This window comes from Chaetura pelagica, unplaced genomic scaffold (assembly GCF_000747805.2).
Source record: "Chaetura pelagica isolate M959 unplaced genomic scaffold, ChaPel_1.0 scaffold17, whole genome shotgun sequence".
NCBI lineage: Eukaryota > Metazoa > Chordata > Aves > Apodiformes > Apodidae > Chaetura > Chaetura pelagica.
In genome coordinates this window covers 6,477,553-6,500,250 of record NW_009970726.1, presented here as the reverse complement: position 1 = coordinate 6,500,250, position 22,698 = coordinate 6,477,553, and the positions used below count along the sequence as shown (strand labels likewise).

Here is a 22,698-nt window from a genome sequence, read left to right as displayed (position 1 = left end):
GTTTTAATGTATAAAATTGATCTTTAAAAAATTCCAGTTCATGGCATATTAGAAAATCATGTTTGAAAAGACACCATCTCTCTGTCTCTCTGAAAGTATTGAGCTCCTCTTGATTAACTGCTTGTACACGTCTTTACTACACATATACACATTTATACACACACACTGCTAGAAAGCCAGCTCGGATGCACAGTTTCTCCCTTGCTGTTGATGGAATTCCGACCTTTTTATATTTTGTTTTGTCCTCTTTTAGCTATAGTTCTGAACTCAGACTCTAGAGAGCACACACTGTCCTTTGGAGGCTGTTTCTTATTCCTAGTCAATTTCAGATGTGTTTTATGTTACTACATAGAAAGGGTGAAATATTTTAGATTATTTCTATTAGGTTTGTTGGTTTTTTTTTTCCACAAAAAGGCTATGGGAGATGTTCGCTCTTCTCTTAGTGAAAGTACCAAGACAGTGTTTGTAAACATGGAGCAAATCCAGCCATTAAGAACCAACACATTATTTTGTTCACTCAAGTTAGGAATAGTTTGGTGCCCTACATATACTTAACATTCACTCATTTGTTTTGCAGAAGTCACATGGCAGAAATGGCACAGCTCAAGCTATAGTATATGTGCTCCAAGATGAAAGAACTGATACTAGAACCAGATTTAGATACAATAAAATGTATCTGTGGAGGGAGCGGGATCAACCTACTTCACTGTTGGTTTTGTGTTTTGTGGATTTTCCCAGCTCCTTAATAAGCTAGTGACATGAGCTATAATAATTTGAGAAAGTGATTATGTGCAATTATTGGTGTAGTAACTATTTTTTTCTAAGGAATTCTGGCTTTCATCACATTCATCTGAAAGAGATAACACTGTCAATACTCTGCATATTTTAATATGATAAAAACCCACGTTGCATGGACATAAAGCTGTTTACCTGCTGATCTGGCAATATTCAAGAAGTCCGTTTTGTCCAGCAACATCCAGACTTCAGTGAAATAAAAAGTGAACAGAGAATTTTTTTCTTGGTATTTTGTAATTAAGCTCTAGTTTCTTGTTCACAAGTTGGACTGATTTAAACTTTAGACATTATTAATCAGATATAATATTTATAAGCTATAAAAGCATTACTTATCTTGTAGACATGGTGCTTAAGGAATTGGTTCAGTTGTGGACTTGGCAGTTGGACTCAATGATCTTAAGGGTTTTTTCCAACCTGTGTGATTCTACGCTTGTATGAGCACCGTATATGAGTATGATATTCAGTCACCTTAGCCCCTGTGTAATGGATGTTTGGACTGAGGCCCAGATATAGAGCATCACTGAATGACTGAGCATCACTTTCCCATGAAGGATCAGATATTGGCCATATCCGGAAGCCTCAGCTATATTGTGCTTAATTCAGAAGCTTAGATTAGTTAGGCACAATGGCCCACAAACTGTCTTCCTGGAATATTCCCATAGTTGCCACCAACGTAGTATACAATCTCAGCAAAAAATTTTGGTATTTTATATGCTTTTCACTCTTTTTTGGTTCTCCAAAGGTGTCACCATAAAATAACAACAGCTGTTCAACTTTTGTCTTTCCTGTGTTGATTGAGCATTTTATGTGCCCACTTTATAGACAGAAATGCAGCTTAAATTCTTGTTATTCTTGCAGAACTAAAGTTAAGTAGAACAAGCTTGACTATATTCCCTTTTGTGCATCTCCAGCAGCAGTGTTCATTCTGCTCCATTGCAGAGGCATGGTCAGTCCTACACTATGGTGCCAGGTCAGGACTTGAAACCCTGGTATTTCCCACCATGCCATGGAGCAGTAGCAAGTATCTTGGAAGGGGAATCTGTACAAGAGTTGATAATGCCAATGCAAAAAAGATTTCTGCTCAAGTGATGATTAAAACATTTGCTCTCTGGCTGTGAAAAAACAGCAGCAAATAGAACAAAGAACCAAGCTCTTTTTTGATTCGTGGCTTCAAGTTCAGTAAATTGTTTTGCATTTCAAACTGAGTTTTTTTGAGATAGATAGGCAACCCAGTCTATGTTTTTCTTCAGTAAAATTGAGCTTGAATTGGATTCTAAGGAAGTTATTAGTATGAATACTGTTATTTTGTTTTTAATATGATTTTCATAACCAGCCCTAAGAATTGCAGGGGAGGAAGAATTAATTTTGCAGCATGGTTCTAGAGTGTCATTTCTCTGTGTTTCAGTTCAGACCAGAATTTTCGTGTGCATTTTGTCTTTTGGTTGCTGTCTAGAAGAAAGGGCAGCTCAGCCTCTGGTGTTCCAGGTTTAGTGGTAGGGACAGTTACCTCCAATATCCTGTGGAGGAGCTATTTGCTTGTCAGAAAGCCTTAGGGTGCAAAAGTCAAAGTCTGCTTAAGTGGAGCATGAAGCTGTTTCAAAACTTTGTGATGTGATGTCTGATACTCCTTTTTCATGTCAGCATTATTCTCATACAGCTTCGCCAGTTCTCATGCTATAGACTAAGCCTCCAAAGCAATTATAGTAACAAAAAAAATGTACATAAACATCCTTAGAGTATTGTCTTCAGAGAAGTAGTCAGGAGATAATTTACATCATCAGCTCTTACATAACTGTAAACTCAAAAGAGACCACAAACTTCCCAGAAGGTAAAAAGCATTTTTATGCTGTTGTGGTTTTGCTGAACTGAAGAGTGTCTTGTAGAAAGAATTTTCATTGACTCACCAGGAGTCAGAGTATAATCCTTCCAGGTTTTCAAGTGAATTATCTTGTAGTAAATATTGATATAAGCATGGAGTGGTAGCTATGAATGAACTCCAAGCCAAAACTTTGTATCTGAGTTTCTCTGCTGTTTGCATTATGTCCACACAGAATACAGTAATATAGTTAATTCTTCAAGCTACACTATTACAAACCCTGCAAAGCTTTATGTAATATCTTGGCCACTCCAGACAAAATCACACAGTGAATATATGATGGATACTGTTGGATTAGTGTAACAAAAACATTTAGTTTGGGATTTGAACATATCTAAGGTTCTCCCTCTGCCTTTCAAAAAGTTTAAATATACTGTCTGAATCTACATTTTCAACTTCCAGCCTTGCCCTCCATGATCAGCACTGTGTGTTGATTCTTCAGCTTTCCTTTATAAGCACAGGAAGACTTAGAAGTACATTTCCAAAGTTGTGCAGTCAGTGGCAAAAATGGCAAGAATTAACAGCAGTGACTTGATATTCATATTTGGCCAGTACTTAACAGCTCAGTTTTCAGAAGACATGGCCGTCAGCTTTTTGGATCTTTAACTCAGGGCTGACATTTTTTAAATTAAGATTTAAGGAGAAATGCTGGAGCTCTTTGCATGGTGTTCTGTTAATTAGTAACATTATTGTGATTAGCCTGTATGGGCAAACAGCTGCCGGCTGGGTGGCCATAATGCATACACAGCACTTAGGCAGGACTGACAGGCCGAGCCGTGCAGCTGGGAGCAGTATGTGCTGATTCAAGAAAATAAAGGTAATTGTTACTTTTGGAATCCTGCTCTTTTCAGTCCTGTAACCTGGACAACTTAGAGGCAGATTGCTCACCTGCACTCTCTTCATGTCACATGCAGGCAGCACTTGTCTGCTATTAAGAGACAGATTATCACCATTTTCCTCAAAATGAGAGATTTCAAGGTGGTGGTGTTGTCTTTTTTTTCTATCTCCCTTTTCTGAAAGAATTAATGTCTTGCCAAACATATGAAAAAAAGGTTTGCAAATGATCTTCAGATCCCCAAATTTCTTTCTGCATGCCTGTTCATTTTTGTTCCAGTTACATAGTTGAAAATGGAGCATACGGTGAAGCAGAGAAACAGTCATGAATCCAGACCATATAAGGACCTTATCAACTGTTTAAATAACTGGTAGACAGATCAGTGAAACAGATTTTTCAAATGAGTGGTTTCATTATAAAAGAAATGAAACAAGCAAACATCTGCTTTTTTTACAGATCATGTGTAAGTATAAAACATTCAGCATCATTGTTCCCTTCATGCATTACATAGTTACCTGCTTCAAAATGGATATGACAGGTTCCAGTTTTTTCTTTTTTGCTGGATTAGTTTTGTGGTGACATTCTGGAATTTGTTTAACTATTGAAAAGGCTTTAGTATAATCTCCAAACACAATTATTTCACTGTTTGTTCCCTTCTCTGAGTGACTGATACAGCTGCTCATTATCCTAAGCTGTTCCCAGCCCTGGTACCTGGGTGAAGCTATAGCTGACTTTTCTCCATCCTGAAGACTGATCTCTGCTTGCAGTCCTTTAGCCAGATTCCAATTCACAAAATGAAAACAATCTTAGTCCTATGAAAATTTAGTTTCTTCGATGCCTTTCATATGAAGCCTTGTTAAAGGATTTTTGGAAATACAAATATCTCATGTCTGATCCATTTCTTAAGAGCTTGGAGAACTTCCTGGCACCTTTGTACAACTCCAGCATCTCAGTGACCTGGGATTTCCCCATGGATGTCTGCCTTCCCCATGGACCTATATTCGTCATGTTCAGTGATCATACTCTTTATTGTAGATGCCACCATTTTACCCTGAAGGAGGGCAGATGCCTGGTCTGTAGTTCCCAAGATCCCTTATAGACATATTGGCAACCACCAAGTTTTCAGGCATCCTCTGAAGGCTGCTCCTTATATTCTTCCTTCTTTCTGTCAATTACTTGAGCCATATTAATGAGGTTTTTAAATTGTGGCACATTTTATCTGAACTTCTAATACATGACTTATTAATAGTCTCCTTTTAGAACTCTGGTTTTCTTTTTGATTAATGATTTTCAATGTACTTAGATAAACTAATAGTAAACATCACAAGAAAAATTTTTAGAAGTTAATTGTTGGGAAACTATGTACATGGTTTTCTATTTTGTAGTATCTTGCATCATCTGTTCTGCCTTTCTACCTGTCTCTTTATTTTTACGCACTTTTTTCTCCTTTATCTGTTTTCTGTCTTTGATGTGAACTTAGAAGCTCCATCTTGGCCTAGGTTCCTGCCCATACCCTATAACATACCATCTAACTACATTTTGAAAAGTTGTGTGGGTTCCTTTCCACCACTCTGAAAGCATTTTTTGTCTTCTCCTTTAATTTAACATTGTCAGAACAAGGATAAAGTATTTCTTATAAACACTGTACGAATTTTACATTTACTACTCCATGACTGTGCATTAAGTCAAACCTGACCCTTTTACTGGCTATTTACTTACATTTTTATGTCTTGCAAAGTCTTTTCCTAAAGCAGGATCCCGATTTGGGTGGGAATAAAGAAAACCAGATTTAATATTGGTAGCAGTACTGTAAAAGTATCTCAGTTGAAAAAGGAAGCTTGAAACATTTTGGACATCTTAGGCACAGTACACAGACAAGAAAGGAAAAATTAAGCCTGGAGAAAAATTCTGTATGACAGGAAAACCCAGTACCATGGATGCAGTGTAATATATAGCACATTTGCATACTGACTTCTTTAAAATCCATAATGCATGCATGCCAGCATTTGGATAATTTACTTTTTGAAGGAAAAAGGGATTCTGATTATTGTTTCATTAAAAAAAACACCAAACAAACAAAAAAAAACAAACAAAAAAACCCCAACAAACAAAAAAAATCCCAAAAAAGCCAAAACACAAATGTGTTTATGCTTAGAATATTTTGGCAATATTCTTGTGCATAAACTTTTTCATATTTATGTGCATAGCTTCAGATAGGACGGATAGTGGTGTTAGTTGTCCTTTTATCATCGAGATAAGCAGCAGCTGGGCTAGTTAGTACAGACAGTGCTTTAGCAAACAGCTGGTTCTTATCTTAATGACAAAGGGCCAGGGTAGAGACCTTTTTTTAAAAAAAAAACAACAACACACATAATAAATACATATATATTTCTTGTTTCTATTTTTATTTTAAGAGAATGGGGAGAAAACGAGCTACAGGCAATCTGTAGCATCTGACGTTTTATTGCATTTTCATGAAAATCATAATTTATTATAGATCACTGCAAGGTCCCAAAGAGGAAACTCTCTTCAGCCTGGAGACGAGGAGGCTCAGGGGGATCTTACCAGTGTCTATAAATATCTAATAGGGGGAATAAAGACTGATCCAGACTCTTCTCAGATCACTCAGTGCCAGGACAAGAAGCAACGAGCACAAACTGAAATACAAGAAATTTCTTTAAACGTAAAAAAAAATAATATTTTGAGGGTGATTAACCACTGGCATAGGTTATCCGGAGAGGTTGTGGAGTCTCTGTCCTTGGAAGCCAACTGGATGATTCAGAAACCAACTGGACAAGACACTAAGCAACATGGTCTTGCCGACTTTGCTTTGAGAAACAGGATGGGCTAGGTAATATCTGGTGGTTCTGTCAAGCCTCAAGCAGTCCATGAACTGTCAGACCAAGAAGTGCTCCTGCTAGGGGCAGCTTTCGATGTGAAGGACAGTGGCCAGTTGCTGCCTGGCTTGCTTTCCTTGCCAAGCCTTTAGTGAAGGTCAGGAATTCGTACATCTCTGCTTATATTTCCTACTCTTTATCAGTTAATCAAATTAAATTATGCTGGATAGCACTGATACTGGCTAAGGGAAGGAACTGGAATGTGTAATTCAAGCTCTTTGTTAGAAAAGCGTCAGGCAGAACAAGTCTTTATTTGAACTGCAATCTTGTTTTGAACTGTCGGTCTCTTTGTCTTGCCCACAGCACAGTTTCCAAATTCAGTGTATTTTTTTCTTATACAAACTTTCTCTTAAATGTAAGGGAAAGACTTTTTGTGTGTGTGTGTATAAGCCAGTTTTGTAACTCCTCTTTGATTTTTGCTACTTCATAAATGGCATTGTAGCTTTTGTAAAATATTTGTGTGGTTGGCTATTGATGCCTTTGTTTAAACCCATCTTTTGAGATGCTAACTAGAAATGGAAAAAAGTTTTCCCTGTGAAAATGATAAAATATGTGATTGGATTTACAAAAAACAGCCATCTAAACACAATGCTCTTGCTATTTCTTTTATTTACCCTCTACTTTACAGCTGTACCAGGAGTGAATGTATATGTATTTCTCTGATTCAGGGCTTTCTTCTTGTCAGTATCTTTCTTAAAATCTCTTGAGACTTTCCTACAAATGAGTTTAAAAGTTGATGGCTTGTCACATAAAGAAGGACTGTGCGATGTGGTTTACTAAAAGCTGGACATTTGTTCGATAAAGTCATCAATATAGCACTGGAAGAATAAATCCCAAAGCACTTTGATATTTTCACACCTTATTTAAAGGCAGTGAAATAAAGGTTAGTTTGTAATTTAATGCCTTTATCATGCAAGTTTAAGCTCTCAAGCTGTCTAATGTTGCTGTGCTTTTTTTCTTACAGTGTTTCAAAATTTAACATTTCTATTCTTTTTGAATTTGCCTTAGATTCCTTTATAACAGAGGCTACAAATATTGTTTAATTTACTTTTCAGTAAAGCTGTCAGTTGTAATCTGCAATTTAAAAAACTAATAAAACAAATCCTCATTTCACAATTTAAGCCTTATTGAGTCTAATTCACTTGCACCGCAAGTTTATTATTCTCCTGCAGCTTGACGTGCCTCCAATTGTAATTGTGTTGACCCTCTGATGCAGTAAATCTCCCCAGTGCTTATCAAACTGGGAGAGATAAGTCTACAATTTGGAACTTCATTAAATATCTCATTTATATTAAAGAGATGATGGTTTTGAACAGAAATAATAATTTTTACAGGCTCTGTGACCTCCCAGTCATGGTCTCTTCGACTTTGTCATGTGACATTTTGCAGATCTCCACCCCTCCATGTACCCAGTGTTATGCCAGCTCCCAAATGTCAGAAGTTGTTAGTCCATGGGGCTGACTTCAAAGCCTCTGCTGTGGAGACTGCAGCCGAGTGCTTTGCAGCCCTTGAAGCAGACTTTTAAAAATCTTTTGTAGCGTGCGTTTCTTAGTCATCTGGGAATTGTGGGTAGAGTGATTAATAATGGGCAGCTGTTTAAAGAAGAAAAAACAACCAGCAAACATGTCGTTTGTTATTGTAAATCCTGAAAATATGAACTGCTCCTCTTGTGGTTGTTGAAAGACTGGTCCTTGGAATAAGCATTCCCAGTTCCCAGAGGCTTCAAAGAGTTTGTAGCATGCTCAGTATCTTGCAGTATCTAGTCCCTGCTGTATTTCAATACATATGAAATTTATGCGGTGGGATTTGTGGCAGACATTACTCTTGTTTTAACTTTAATATGAGGAGATGTGTTGGTGAAAATAGCTAATGCTTTGATGTTTGAGCTCATACAGTTACCCTGCAAAATGCATCTATTGTTTACTATTTGTTTATTTTTTACCAGAGCAGTTCGTACTGTTTAGGTGAATTCTTTTAATAGTCTCAGCAAAGCTCCTTTGGTAGCAGTATGGAGTACCAGCCAGGTGCTGGAGCTCAGGTGAACCAAGAGCCTGAGGGACAGGGAGGCTGGATGGTGCTTGAACTGGGTGATGGTGTGAAGAATCTTTATCTCCATGTTGAGTGGCTGGGTGCTCAAAAGTTTAGCATGTGAGCTAACCAGTGAGTTCCTGGGTATTTTTCTTGCTCCCAGCAACTGCGTTGGCAGTAGCAGTGGAGCTGCCCATGGCTAATGGGGTGGCTAAACCCAGATAGACCATATCAAATTGTTCTCCTTGAATGGCCATCAATTTTCTAGGGTTTTTCTGAGGACAGGTTGGGTTTTTATCCTCTCTTTTTGAAAAATCTGAGAGGCATACACAAGAAAACAAAGGAAGATCAGCTTCTGCTAATGAAGGCTGAGCTGGGAAGTCACTCAGTCACTTCTGATGGAAGGCAGCTGGGTTAGGGACATGACCATACATGCAGCCTTTTCCCATGTTGCCAAGCAGCCTGTCTCCATTGCTTCTTCCTCTCCCTGTGTAATTTCTCTCTTAATGCCCTGGGGAGTTCTGCCTGGAGCTGTGGTGGGAAGGGACCAGGAGCTTGGGGGAGTGAAGGCTGGGGTGGGGAGACACCTTGCCAGTTCTGTTTTTTGTGGCTCTGCCTGGCTGCTGCAGTAGTTGCAGGGATCACGGAGCCTTCCAGATTGACCAAAGCACATGAGGCCTCTGTATTCTGTAGCCAGAAAAGGTAGAACAAAGAAGTCATCATAAGTAGAGTAAAATAAACCAAATTTATGTGAAGCTGGACTTCTTTTTTTCATTTCCCTCCTAATTACAAAACATCTGAGTATTTACGTATTGGTTACTAATATGTGTGGTCGGGTTTTGTGGGGGTTTCTGTGATTATTACATTTGAAAGTAAATTGCACCTCTTCAAAAAGTGCCAGCAACCCAATTCCAAATGGAGTTCCTGCCCTGTGCTCCTGACAGGAGCCTTGCTCTGACAGGCTGTCAGAGTCAAAATGATGGCCCAGCTGTCTGCTTGATAGTGTTGAAAAAGGCCAAAACTGTCTGTTTCAGAAATTATCCAACAAAGAGACACCAAAATGCAATGTTTTTTTTCACCAATTTTCTCCTGAAGGACTTGAAATTTGACAGGGCTCCATGGGAGGTGCAGTGTAAAGTGGCTTAGAAAGTTGGTCATTAAGCAGAGCTGTCATTGCAAATTATATTTGTCTAGGGTGATAAGTTCTAGCTTATTGTGTGTCCAGACAGGTCTAGGCCGTAGGCAAGTTGTTACAGTTCTCCCATGCTGCTAAAAAGACCCTGGGTGATAATTTTCCTCTCTGTGTGCAGTTGGAGTCACCTGGGAGCCCCTCTGGGCCAGAGCTGCCTATAGAGACTCTGATGGATGACCGGGAACGGAGGATTTCTCACTCTCTCTATGGTGGGATCGAGGGGCTCAGCGAGTCACCCACGAGGAATGCGGCGCTCAGTAGGATAATGGGTGAGTCAGATCAGGTCTGCTAATCGGAATGTGTTCTTACTCCCCTCTGTGATTCATCGAAGGGTGATTAATGTATTACACATGTGGGAAGTGAGGAACAAGGAGGTTACACCGACCAAATTAAAATGTGCCTTGAAATTGTTCCATGTAAACCTTCTGGATAGTTAATTTGAGAAAGAAAGTCAATAAATGAAATTATAAAGTGAATTTCATATCCCATGGCAGGTAACAGAACAAATAACAATAGCATTTAACATAGCTTTTCAGTGTCTAATCTGGAACATAAATTACTGGTTGGTCTAGACTCCACGTTGAGTCTTCATTCACATGGAAGTCAGCAGCTCATGGTAATTCATAATTAATTTCAGCATTTCTTCTCTGTTTCGGTCATATTAAAGTACAACAATAAATAAAGCAAATTTGCATTAATTTATGCTTATTAGGTCATTTCATGGATTTGTTTGAATTTTTGCTTTGCAGGACACCAATTTTAAAACCTCGTAACTAATTTTAAGCATCCCTTATATAGATTCTGTGCCATGCCATCTGCATGGCCGCAGTGGATAATGAGGTTATTAGCGGTTGCTCTGCAGCAATTCAGCTTCCAGTGTGCAGAGCTAGGTAATAAAGACTTCTCTTGCCACAGGAGTGGTCAGATGCCATCCTTACTGACTAGGACGGAATTAGTTTGAAAGGATTTTCAAATTTAAATACAAAAAGCAGCTTGGTGAAAAAAAGCTCCTGACAGAAAACACAACGATTGCTTGCTTGAATTGTAAGTTTTAAACATAATATGTGGCCATTAAATCAGGGACTTTTTTTAGTGTGCTTGAAACACAGAGAACTTATTAAAAGATGCTGCTATAAACTTGATATGAAGCAAGGCTGAACTTAATTTTAATACCTTAAGATCGATTTTCAGCCTTAGAAAATCGAAGTCTACCACTTAGGCTTTTTCTAATCAATAGTTTGTATATATTTCACTCAGTTTTGGGGTTTTTTGTTTGTTTTGTTTTTTGGTTTTTTTTTCTTTTTAATTGTTGAATTTGTTTGTTATGTTGAAATGGTTTTTGTTATGATGGGGCTTTTTTGTTTGTTATTTCTTGGGTATTTTTATTGGGTTTGGTTCGGGTTTTTTTTGTGGTGGTAGAAATAAAACCTGTGTTAAACTCCCTGAAAATCCACAAATTTGATATTTAAGATATACCATCGATTATATAAATTGTCCCCTTTTTTTTTTTTTTTTTTTTTTTTTTTTGGTGCATTTTGGCAAGATTACTTGGGAATAAAAAATATCCTGTTCTATTCCAATCCATTTTGTGCACCTCAGAAATAAAATTGTATTCTAGAGAATCAAGGAGGCATGCAGCCTCTTCACCTGAACTCATATGCTCCGAAAGAAAACTATTTAAAAAACCCTGTTTATTTATTGACAGATTTAAAGAGTGATAAAATAATTTGAAGTATTTAACATTCCTCTCCTGTAGAAGGGACTAATTTTTGTGGTGTCAAAGTGTTACGTAAAATAATTTCAAAGCCTTGTGTTCTGCTTTTCCCATCAGTATTGCAGAGAATTTACACATTGAGCTCATGTAAGCGTTAACGAGTTATTGCTTAAACACCTTGTCCAGTGATGGGAGAAGAAACCCTGAGAAAGTCTATGTGTGTGTCAGCAATGCAGTTTACTTCCACATCAAAGGAGCACTGGATTTGCCATGCCAGATCAAACTAGTTCATCAGACTGGTATCATCCTTTTCGCAGTAGCCAGTGACTGATGTTTCCAAAAACCAAAAGAAATCTTTCCAAAGCTCTTGAAATCTAATACTTTTGGATACATCTGCAATGTAGACGTAGGGAGGGAAAATAGATCCATCCTGCATATTGTGAGTCTTTTATAACCTGAAGATTTTCTGTGTTGTTTTCATAAACCAGGAAATATGTAGAAAATTGGTTAATTGTGACATAATTCCATTGATGCTTTAGTTTGGAAGCACATGGGAAATCAAATTGTGTCTGAACCTCAGAGGACATGTGTTCTAGTCCAACATTTCTGAAAACTGGTATTGCCAGGACTGGGTCATTCCCTTCTACTATTATAGCAGCTTCACAGAGCTAGTGTGTTTAAACCCAGTTCTTAGGTAGCAGGCAGTTTTCTAATAGGCTAATTTTTCTGAATCAATTGGTACTACTAAGTTAAAACTGCAGCATTTTTAATCTTCTGTGATATTGCATCTTTTCTTGCAGTGCCATGAACCACAGAGGTATTATTTCTTGTTGGGAGAGACAGGTACAGTTGCTTATTTTAGAGTAGATAAGGTTTCTAAGACCCAATCATTTATTATGCAGTGGAATGAATTCCTGTCCAATTAGCATTGATAAGAGAAAAAAACCCCAGATTTAAAAAATTTATTTATTTTCTTGATAATGTACATGTGGTGCTCTGTGATTTTTGCAGAGTATTTCTGCTCTCTTGAAAATTGACCTAAAGATGAGGATTAGTCCTAGGAACAATCTTGCTAAGCAATACTGGAAGTTTGTGCCTTCCCATGCCAGTCCTGACCATGAGAACAAGCCAAGAGGAGTGCTTTATGCAGTATGGATTTCCTTGAGTGCTCTCCCCATATTAGGAGGCCCTCTGATTTATGGGTTCTCTGAATCACCTGATGTCTTTTTATTTACCTCTCAATGAATTAAATTATGTAAACTTTTAGTACTCTTGGTACCTTGTGGTGAGGAGGTCACAGTTTGATGTTGTGTGTGAGGGAGTAGGTCTTTCTGTTTCTTTTGCTATTGGATTAAATAGACAGATTTGAGTTTTGATTTTTTTTGCTTCCTAAGTTAATTGATTCAAAGGTGATAGTCTCAAGGTCTGGAAAATGCCAGTTCTTTTCAGTCATTGCTTAGAGTTGGAAAAAAACTTTAAAGACAGCTTTATTTCTTTTAAATACATCTAACATAATTTTCAGGGAAGGTATTTAAGACAATTTCCTTACTTTTTCAATCCATAACTGACAGCAAGAACTGATTGTCAGGGCCTTGCTTTGAGAGTGAGAATAAAACACCAATTTTAGAAAATTATTTAAATTATGTGAAATAATGTTTGCTTACTACAAAAAGGCTACACAAATCTTGTAATGTTTCTGATGATTCTTATGTTGATCTACTTTTCTCAATGTTTATTGCTATTTTGGATTTTCTTATGATTTTTCACTTGATAATATTTCACTGAAACTTTCTCATGGAGAGGAGATACATCTTTCTGTATTCAGAGAATTATATTTTTGTTTTGACCAGGAGGTTTTTTATTTATACAAGTTGAGTCTTCTAAGAAATTAGATGGCTATAATAAACCTTTCTGTTTATTTATTTATTTGTAATATTTTCAGGTTGCATGTTGTTAGTACATTCAAAATGACAGCTGTGTTATGCTGGTTTGCTTGGCTCTATGATTAAAAATTCAAGTCTCTTCTTCTGATGCACTGTTCTTATATATCACCCATTATGCTCCTGAGTTTTGCAATACACAAATACATAGCTGCTGCCTATTTAAGTTATTCTTATTCAACAAAAAGCTTAGTACAAAGTCCTCTTTCATCTCTTTCTTCTAGTTGCTGATATTTTTTTTATGAACACGGTGGGTTTTATTGCTAACGGTGTCTAAACAGAAGTTATTTATCAGGGGGTACACAGAATAGCAGTAACTTGCACTGAATCTGCTTTTCATCCTGTAGGATCTGCCAGAAGTTTGTAAAATTACGTAGTTCCTGCACAACAGGGAATACTTTCTTCTATACAGAAATAATTGCTATTTTAAGGATAGAATCAGGAGGAAGCACTACTGAAAAAAATTTAGCTAGAAATATAGTGTATGTGTCAATGAAATGAAAACAACCCTTTACAAGCAGAATGCAGCTTCCTGGCCAGGAATCTCATCAGAACCTGGTGGTCTGCTACAATAGTCTTGACAGATCTGAGCACTCTCTGGAGATCCAAAGCCTGGATATAGTGAAGATATTTTTGCCCTTAGCTGTTCCCCACACATGTATTCCCAGTCTCACCTCTATTTAGCTTGAGAAATTGGCTGTTGTGATTATCTCTGAGAATTTTTGCCAAAACTCCGAATATTGCTGGGGACAGTTATGCTATAAGTGAAAAATAAATATATGAAGATCTGGAGAAATTCTTTTTTCTCATTGCACAATTTTCTGTATCCCTCCTGTTGGAAGTCTCACCACTATTATTATCATCATCAACACAATTTTTTTCTATTATTATTTCTCTTATTTCTTACTCTTTTTATTGTTTTGGTTAATAATTTATTATTCATCATGGAGTAGCTGTTGCTGATTTCTTTGTCAGGCAGGAGAGGAATCACTTGTCATGTCAGAGTGAGAAAGGCCCTTTACTTGTGAAAGAGGTTTGAACTGTTCCATGACTTTGAATCCCACAATATCAAAATGCTTATAAGAGTCTCATAAAGTAACACTTGGTTTTGAACTTATCATAAGGGTGTTCATCAGATTTCTGACACCTTCCTTTAAGAGAAAGCAATAACAAAAGTAGACGAAAGAACCAAGCCAGATACAGTACCATGGGAATGCAGTGTAATTACGGGAGCCAAGTTATTACAGCAAATATATAAACCAAACTTCAGAGATCTTCCAGATTTAAAAGGACCCAGAGTACTTGTGTTCTTCATGAGGAAGCTTGTTGTTAATTTATGTACTGTATATACTCAGGGTTTGTTGTGTTGTTCTGTTTGTTTGGTTGGGTTTTTTTCTAGAAGTTAATGTTGGTGGTTTAATTCAGGTCCAAACTATTTTCTGGTTTATTATAGGTCTATACTGTTAGCGGTTTGAAGTGTTGCTGTTCGGCATCTTTCCTTCTAAGCTGAAAGTGTTCATAGACCTGGAGACCAGCCATTTGGTACTGGAGCTCCAAGACTTCTTTTTCTGCAGAGACAGATGGGAACTCTTCTTACCCTGTAGTTTGGTATTGCCCTCAGGTTACACTTGTTTAGATTGGTAACTTGTTCAAGGAATTTGAGCCTCATTGTCCTAAGATGAGACACACTTGAAAGGGAGAATGTTTTCCCTTCCTTATTACACTGTCCAAAATACTACATATTATTAAAGATTACCTTGCTGAAGTTAAATTAATATATGCAAAACTGGACTTGAAGTGTATTTAGAGTCTAAATTTTGTAGCACTTTTCTGGCCCAAGGGAAAATTACTGTCTCAGAGAGGTTTGTAGACAGCTCGAGCAGTGCCTTAGATTTGTAGATCAGTCAAATATACTGATGATTACTAGGTTTGAAGTTTCTTTGATGTTTCCTTGTAATGTTTCTCACAACACTTAGAGAATTGCTTTCTCCAAGGGTATTTTCTGTCCATTTCAGCTGAGCTCTTTACAAAGGATGAGTCCATTGCTGAGGTCTATCTAACTATCTGCTCGAGGTGAAGCCTTTCACCTGTTTTCAGCTTCATCTGCAGTGAAAAGCCTAGGCATGTCAGATGAATTTTCTCCTTAATTCCAAAGCAACTATTAAAATGTCAGTCGTCACCCTTGTCAGATATAAAGAAGGGTAGTGAAAAGTTAAAAATGTTACTGAATTACTGTAGCCTCTCAAATGGGAAGTTCAATCTGCTGAATGCCATAAGGTTATACCTTTTCACAATCAATTCTTTGGAGACGTTATTAACTACAGAGTTAACAGTCTTGTAGGCATTATGTTTGGAGAGAAGTACATTACCAGGCTAAACATTAAGCTGTCCATCAAAGAAGCTATTGCTGGGCAAAGAATCAGCTGTTATGCAAACTGAACAGATTAATTTTAGTTTGACAGTGATAAGGTGTTCACCATGCGGTACCTTTTTCATCTAGCTGCTTCTTCAGCCTTCTTTGATGATCTCTTTTGAAGCCAGTTCCCTCTCCCATTAGAAAGCTATACAAAAAGTACTATCTAGTGCAGCAATGACTTTAGCTAGCTCTTCATGAATAAGTGTTTATTTCTTTGTTTGGTTTTTAGTAATTGCATGTGAAGGTAGTTACAGTAACTGAAACTTTTCCAAAAAGAAGAAAAAATTATTTTGCCCTAATTTTGCACCGTTTTTATTCATATCCGTAGGAAAAATAAAGTGAAAATATTTGAAGTGTCCATAGAAACAGTTTATGTTATTGAAATACAAGTTTTCCTATATATTATTACTGAGGTACATAATAGTTTTAGAATAATTTACAGTGTTACCAGATTAACAATTGATTAAGCTAGTGTTTTCCTTCTCACGTGATGTGACAATTTTACTAATTGTTTTAGTAAGGTAAAGCATTTTCAGGAATAAAATTCATGTAATGTTATGATCATTCAATAGAAGTCATGTCGTGTGCAGTAAAAGCTAGGAGCAAACATTTTAAATGACATATCTTTTTAAGTTGAGTATCAGTATCCAGGAGGAAAAAATATTTTAAAAGATACTCTATCACACAAAAAGTTATGTGTAGCTGATATGAAAGAATCACACTTAATAATTAGCTATTGCCTCAGATAACTGAATAATTTTCATCCAAATGTGCAAATCTTCATTTTTCTTAGAGCAAGTTGTAGCTTAGTGATTCTAGATACTGAAAAAACCTTTGTTTATTTCAAGTTAAAATCTTACATGGTGATAATACTATTTTTCTACTGTTGTCCCAACAATATTATGTAATTCCTGTCCTAGCAACTCCATATCTTATTCATGCATCCCGAAAATGAGATTTTTTTCAGTTAAAGCCATAGTTGTGTTACAAAGTGTTGCAATGAATATATTCCCTCTGATATTCTTTGTAGCTTCTTACTCTGTTTCGGTGGCATACATTTTTTTATAGGTTTAAAAATTGCTTCTGCTTTTTATACAGCAGCTTGAAAATTGTTATACAATCTTATGCATTGAAATGATTACTGGAAAATATAATTACATGTATTTATTTATTCCTGTAAAAGCAGCAGTGGCTGTGGGTTTACAATATTTATCTGCACATTAAAACTGGTTTTTACTTGGAGAAGAGTGTTTTAGTGGTTTGCAAGAATTCTCTAAATACCATCCTTAAACTGCTACTCTCCCAAATTAACCCTATGAAGTTTGCTTCTGTATAATGTTGAGTCTATTATGTCTTATTCATGTATGTAATGGCTCTAGTTTAAGTATTTTAACTAAAGTGTTAAAACTTACTTGAATTTGGTGGTTATAGAATTAGGTATTTTTTTTCCTAAATTTTGCATATGTGCCTCCAGATTATTTTTTAAAGAAGAGAATGAAAATTCAGAATAATTTAGGTTTAGCCATGAATGCTCATCACCTTTCATAATTCTTACCTTTGTGGAGGCAGTATTAGGGATTCCAAGGTCCCAGTAGCACTCAAACAAGTTCCAAATTTCATGAGGGCAAGATGACCAGGCAAATCAATGAACTCCATTTGTCCCCACTGAACTCATTTTCTGCTAAACGATTAGATGCAAGAGAAGATACTTTCTTCTGGGACAGCTGCTTTTCAGTGGTTCCTACAGACAGGATCTGAGACATTGGGAACAAATGGAAACACTGGGGGCTTCCTCTGAACATTAGGAAACACTTTTTCACTGTGAAGGTGACCGAATGGTAGCACAGATTGTCCAGAGATGTGGAGGAGTAGAAATATTCAAAACCCATTTGGTCAGGTTCCTGGACAACTGGCTGTAGGTGCCCCTGCTTGAGCAGGGGGATTGTCCAGGTGAGAGGTCCCTTTGAATGTCAACCCTTCTATGATTTGTGGTCTTGCAGTAGACTGAAGGTACAACTGGTATGAATTACATTAGAATCATAGAATCATAGAATATACTTAGTTGGAAGGAACCCATCAGGATCATTGAGTCCAACTCCTGTCCTTGCATAGGGCCAGGAGACCTCTTTCAGACCTCAGCATAAGAATATCCGTAAAAAGTGAGATACAGTTAATTTTACTACCTGTGTTGTGTCACTCTTATTAGCAGCATTGCAGTTTGACATGATGTTTTATCAGATGTGATTATGTATTATTCAAGGCACTCCCTGCCATTATTTAGTTTTTGGATTTTTTCTCACTTTTACTGTTCAGGTAAATATCAGCTGTCTCCAACGGTGAACATGCCCCAAGACGACACTGTCATTATTGAGGATGACAGGCTGTCCGTGCTCCCTCCTCATCTCTCTGACCAGTCGTCATCCAGTTCCCACGATGATGTTGGGTTTGGCACTGTTGATGCTGGTGGATGGGCTAAAGCTGCAATTAATGAGTCAACAGACTGGTAAGAGCATGGCTTAGTGGAAGGGAAAAAGAGATGACTGCAGTTATGTGTTTTTCTTTAGTTTAGTTTGCAGTTTGACATGATGTTTTATCAGATGTGATTATATATTATTCAAGGCACTCCCTGCCATTATTTAGTTTTTGGATTTTTTCTCACTTTTACTGTTCAGGTAAATATCAGCTGTCTCCAACGGTGAACATGCCCCAAGACGACACTGTCATTATTGAGGATGACAGGCTGTCCGTGCTCCCTCCTCATCTCTCTGACCAGTCGTCATCCAGTTCCCACGATGATGTTGGGTTTGGCACTGTTGATGCTGGTGGATGGGCTAAAGCTGCAATTAATGAGTCAACAGACTGGTAAGAGCATGGCTTAGTGGAAGGGAAAAAGAGATGACTGCAGTTATGTGTTTTTCTTTAGTTTAGTTTTTGGCTCCTGCTAATATTTTTTTATTATTTTCTCATCACATTTATATTTCACTATTTTCAAACTGGTAATTTTTTCAGGAAGTCTTTGCAGTTAATTTCTTAGAGCTTCTACTTCTGGTTGCAGTTTTATGCTCTGTCAAAACACATTTGTGGAACTATTACTAGTTGTTATTAAGACCAAATCAGTATATGGCTGTGTTAATTTGATGATTTAAAACTAATCTAGTTGCCAACTGAGCTCGTTTTTGTAAAGAAAAAAAAAAAAAAAAAAAAGGCAATTTCACAGGATTTAAATACCTGAGTTTATGAAAAATGAAAGAATAATTCCAATTTGAAATTTTAATTTATAAACTTCACTGAAAATATTTCTAAGTCTGTGAAACAAAGATTTTAATTTTAGATTTCTGTATACATGTAGAAGCCTTTCAATACTTCTGCATACTTTCTAGATTTTCCTAATAATGTACAGTAATTATAAAATCTGCTTGGAGGTTAAGGCAGCTCTTGTTTTGCTCTAGTTCTAATGCTTGTGCAGCAAGAACTAGTTAAGATTCCTTTATTATATAAATACCTTTTGTATCATTACATGACTTATAACTATCAAGCAAATGCAGTGCACTGTAGTAGTTCCACATTTAAAACTGCAGAAAGTAACTGTGTATGTTTATAGTAAAAATACTTTCCGTGAATCTTACGTTGACTCTCGTAACTGGTTTTACACATTTTAATGCAAGAAAAATGCATTGAGCTCCATTATTGACTTGCTTAGGTTTCTGGCAAAGAAATACTGTTTATTGCTTAGTTAGTACAATTAATGGATATCTAAGATTTAATTTGCAAGTCCTGTAATTATCTATAGTAATAGCAAAATAAAAGCCCACCCCTGTACACTGCCACTTCTTGAAGCTAGATAATTACCACAAATGGTGTGAAGTATATGAAATTTCTTATTTTTCTTGTCTCTTGAGCCTGTTATGAATGTCAGCAATACCTTAATAAAACAGCAATGACACCTGCCAGTTGATATGCACCTGTCAGCTGCTTCTTCGCTTTGTTAGTTTATTTCATCTTATGCTCAGGAATTGAGTTCTGCATTTTGAGCACTGTTTTAGTGATTGTATAAAAAGGTAGTTTTTTCCATCCTCATTTATATTTCTGGTTGTTTTGTTTGTTTTTTATAATGTCGCAGCTCTTCTCTTGGACCTGTCCACCTGTCTTTTGTAAAAGCTTTTAGAGTTGAGAATCTGAGACATTTAACTAGAATAGTTCTCAAGGCCACACATAATAGCTTATTCCGAGGGATTTTTTTTTAGCTGAATATGAGCAAAATCCTACAGCATGAAGTAAGAGCCCATTTGAAACCAACAGATGCTTTTACACTTAATTCTGCAGCATGTCTTGCTCTTCATGTACTTCTATGAAAATGAAAGTAACGGTAAAGAAAACAGGGATTAGAGGTTGTGGAATTGATCATGCTGAAAACCTTTATACGTGTATCTTTATGAGGAATTGTAAAGATCTTCAGGTACAATTGCACTCAAAAGAGTAGATCATTGCAATGCCTTGCTACCTAATGTATTCTAGTTGTAAAAGAGTAAATAGCAGTAGAATTAGATTGTTGCATTAATTTCCTGCTGCTAATGGATGAAGGAAAACTTGTAAAATGAAGGTGCATTGTATGATTTGGCTGGAAGTCACAAAGGGTAAAACTAAGAACATGGATGAAGGGTTATCCAAACAAGAATGGCAGCTGTTCTGAATCACAGAAGAAAATGTAAGCTTTTCCAGCCTCACAATATCTCCCTAATCCGTGATGAAAATGTTATGAAAACAAAGGGGCAATAAGACAGGATTAATAAGTGGAATTTTAATAACATTGAGGGTCAGAAGACGGTTACATTCTTTTAAGGATCAGCTGTCATTCCAGAAATCTTATTTGTTAAGTATGCTAGAATTTAGTAAATTGCATTTGGCATTGCTTAATGACTTGCACTAAATTCACCTTCTGTCTTTTATTAATGTAGTTGAAAAATATTGAAATGAGGCATTTTTAGGGGCATTAGTTCCTCCTCTGTGTTCATTGGCTTTTCCAGTTATGGATCGTCATGCGTGATCACTCGTCTGATCTGCTCCTTCCTTAATATCTAAAACACACTTTTGGGTCATTAATAATAGAAATAAATCAGGACATGAAAACTGATTGCTCTACTTTGGGCTCAGATATTTGTGCTGGAAAAATGAAATGTTGTGATGCCAAAGAACAAGTAATTTTTGGTGCTAAGCGGTGCCTTTAGTATGCAGGATACTCTGCAAACATGGAGTAATAATCCCCTAAAAAGTGTGTCTGGAAGGTAGGTGTGATAAAGGCAGATGAGGGAAGCAGATAGAAAGCCCCTAAAGGTAGTGTCAGTGGAAACGCTGGGATCCAATCTCCAGAATTCCTGGTGGCTGATGCCGTGTCCAGACCTCACTGCTCCCTCTGGGACCTGTGGTGCCCTTTTTTGAGTTTTAACTTTGGAGTTTTAGTCTGTTCTTAGGATTTGAAGTTGAATGTATGTGTGTGTGCTGTATTTACATGAAAAAGATACTCAGCTTTATTAGAAGCTTTATATCTATGGATCAAAGCAAGCTCACATGAAAAAAGAAGCATAAAGCCAAACCAAATAGTTTTAGAAATTCACCCTTTTTGAAGAAAGTGTCACAGGATACATTTTGTTCGTTGAGGTAAAGCCGGTCATCTTTAAATAACATGAGCTGTGTTAACAGATGTTGCTAGAGAAAATTTCAGTTACTAAACCCACATTTTTCTGGCCTTCGGAGACAAGAGTGACTAGCAGTGACCCACAAACTCCTGTGTGGCCTTGGAAAAGTCATTTATGATCTGATTATGAAAGGTGTTGAAACTCTCTAAGTTTAGTTGAGTCACTCGGAGGATGTTTTCAGACTTAGGTGGTTCTTATTCAGCTACATGTTGTGCTGCTGTAAATGCTAGAAGTGGATATAGTACTTGTCTGGTTTATCTTTTTATCATGTGGAGATAATTTGTTCCCTATTTTGTGGGAGTGATTGTGAGGACTAAGTAGTTATTTTTGAGTTTGGACTCTGATTCATCAGAGCTTTTAAGCATATGCTTCAACACGTTACAAAATTGTGCAGACATTTCTGAAATAGTTGCAGTAATTAAATGTAAAACATTATGAGCCTGAGCCAGAACCATTAAAGTCAAAAGGCACTTGACATTGACTTTATTCAAAGAAGCTCTGATCCTTCTCTGACTTAAGTATTATATGCTTGTCACATGCACATATCTTATTATTTGTAAATCTGCCACTATTAGACTGAATTTCTTCTAGGCTGATTGGTAATGTGGGTAGTAATTTTCATCCTTTATAGTAATTTATGTCTTTGGAAACTTTTCCTTACCTCTCTTCACTGTTGTGCCCAATACTCAAGTTTTTCTTGATCAAAGATGTTTCTATAAATTATAGTACATGGCATACATAAACATGTTCACCTTATATAATTTTAAAGTATACTTTGGTTTCTGCAGAAATTCATTACCTGCCTGTTTCTCACTAGGTATGAGATGTGTATCATACCTACTCCTTAAAATAGAGAAGAATTACCTTGAAACATGTTACTGAATGTAACATGAATGTATATGATATTTTGAATAGTATTTAGTCTATTTAACAGCCTCAGTGACAAAATATTTAGTTTTTATATCTCAAAGTACAAATAATCAAATGAGGGATCTTTTTTCTCTTGGGTAGATAACAAGCATGCAAGACACTAATTTTTTCTGTATTTTATGCTTTTGACTTCTCTGTGTGCCAGCTGAAGTAGAAATCGAAATTCTTTGTACTTGTCTTCAGGCTCTCTTTAATACTCACCCTTTTTCCAGGAGTAGGAAGACCTTCCCGTGAAGTTCCTTTCATATTATTATTAGCAGTAAGCAATCTTGCACTTTTTAAAAAAATTATTTTTGTTAATGGTTTTAACATGCTTTGTGGCCATTGTGACACATTGCAAGCCTAGGGTTTAACTTGCACACCAAATTTTGCCTGCATTCCT

The 22,698-nt window shown here is 36.7% G+C and overlaps 1 protein-coding gene across 1 annotated transcript in view; it reads left to right on the top strand.

Annotated features, from left to right (window-relative positions):
• Positions 1 to 22,698, top strand: part of PARD3 (par-3 family cell polarity regulator) — a 408,737-nt gene that overhangs the window by 224,443 nt on the left and 161,596 nt on the right. Inside the window, exons 15-16 of the mRNA XM_010007039.1 lie at positions 9,742 to 9,892; positions 18,007 to 18,196. Of these exons, the coding sequence (XP_010005341.1) occupies positions 9,742 to 9,892; positions 18,007 to 18,196 (341 nt within the window). The remainder of the gene's footprint in view (positions 1 to 9,741; positions 9,893 to 18,006; positions 18,197 to 22,698) is intronic.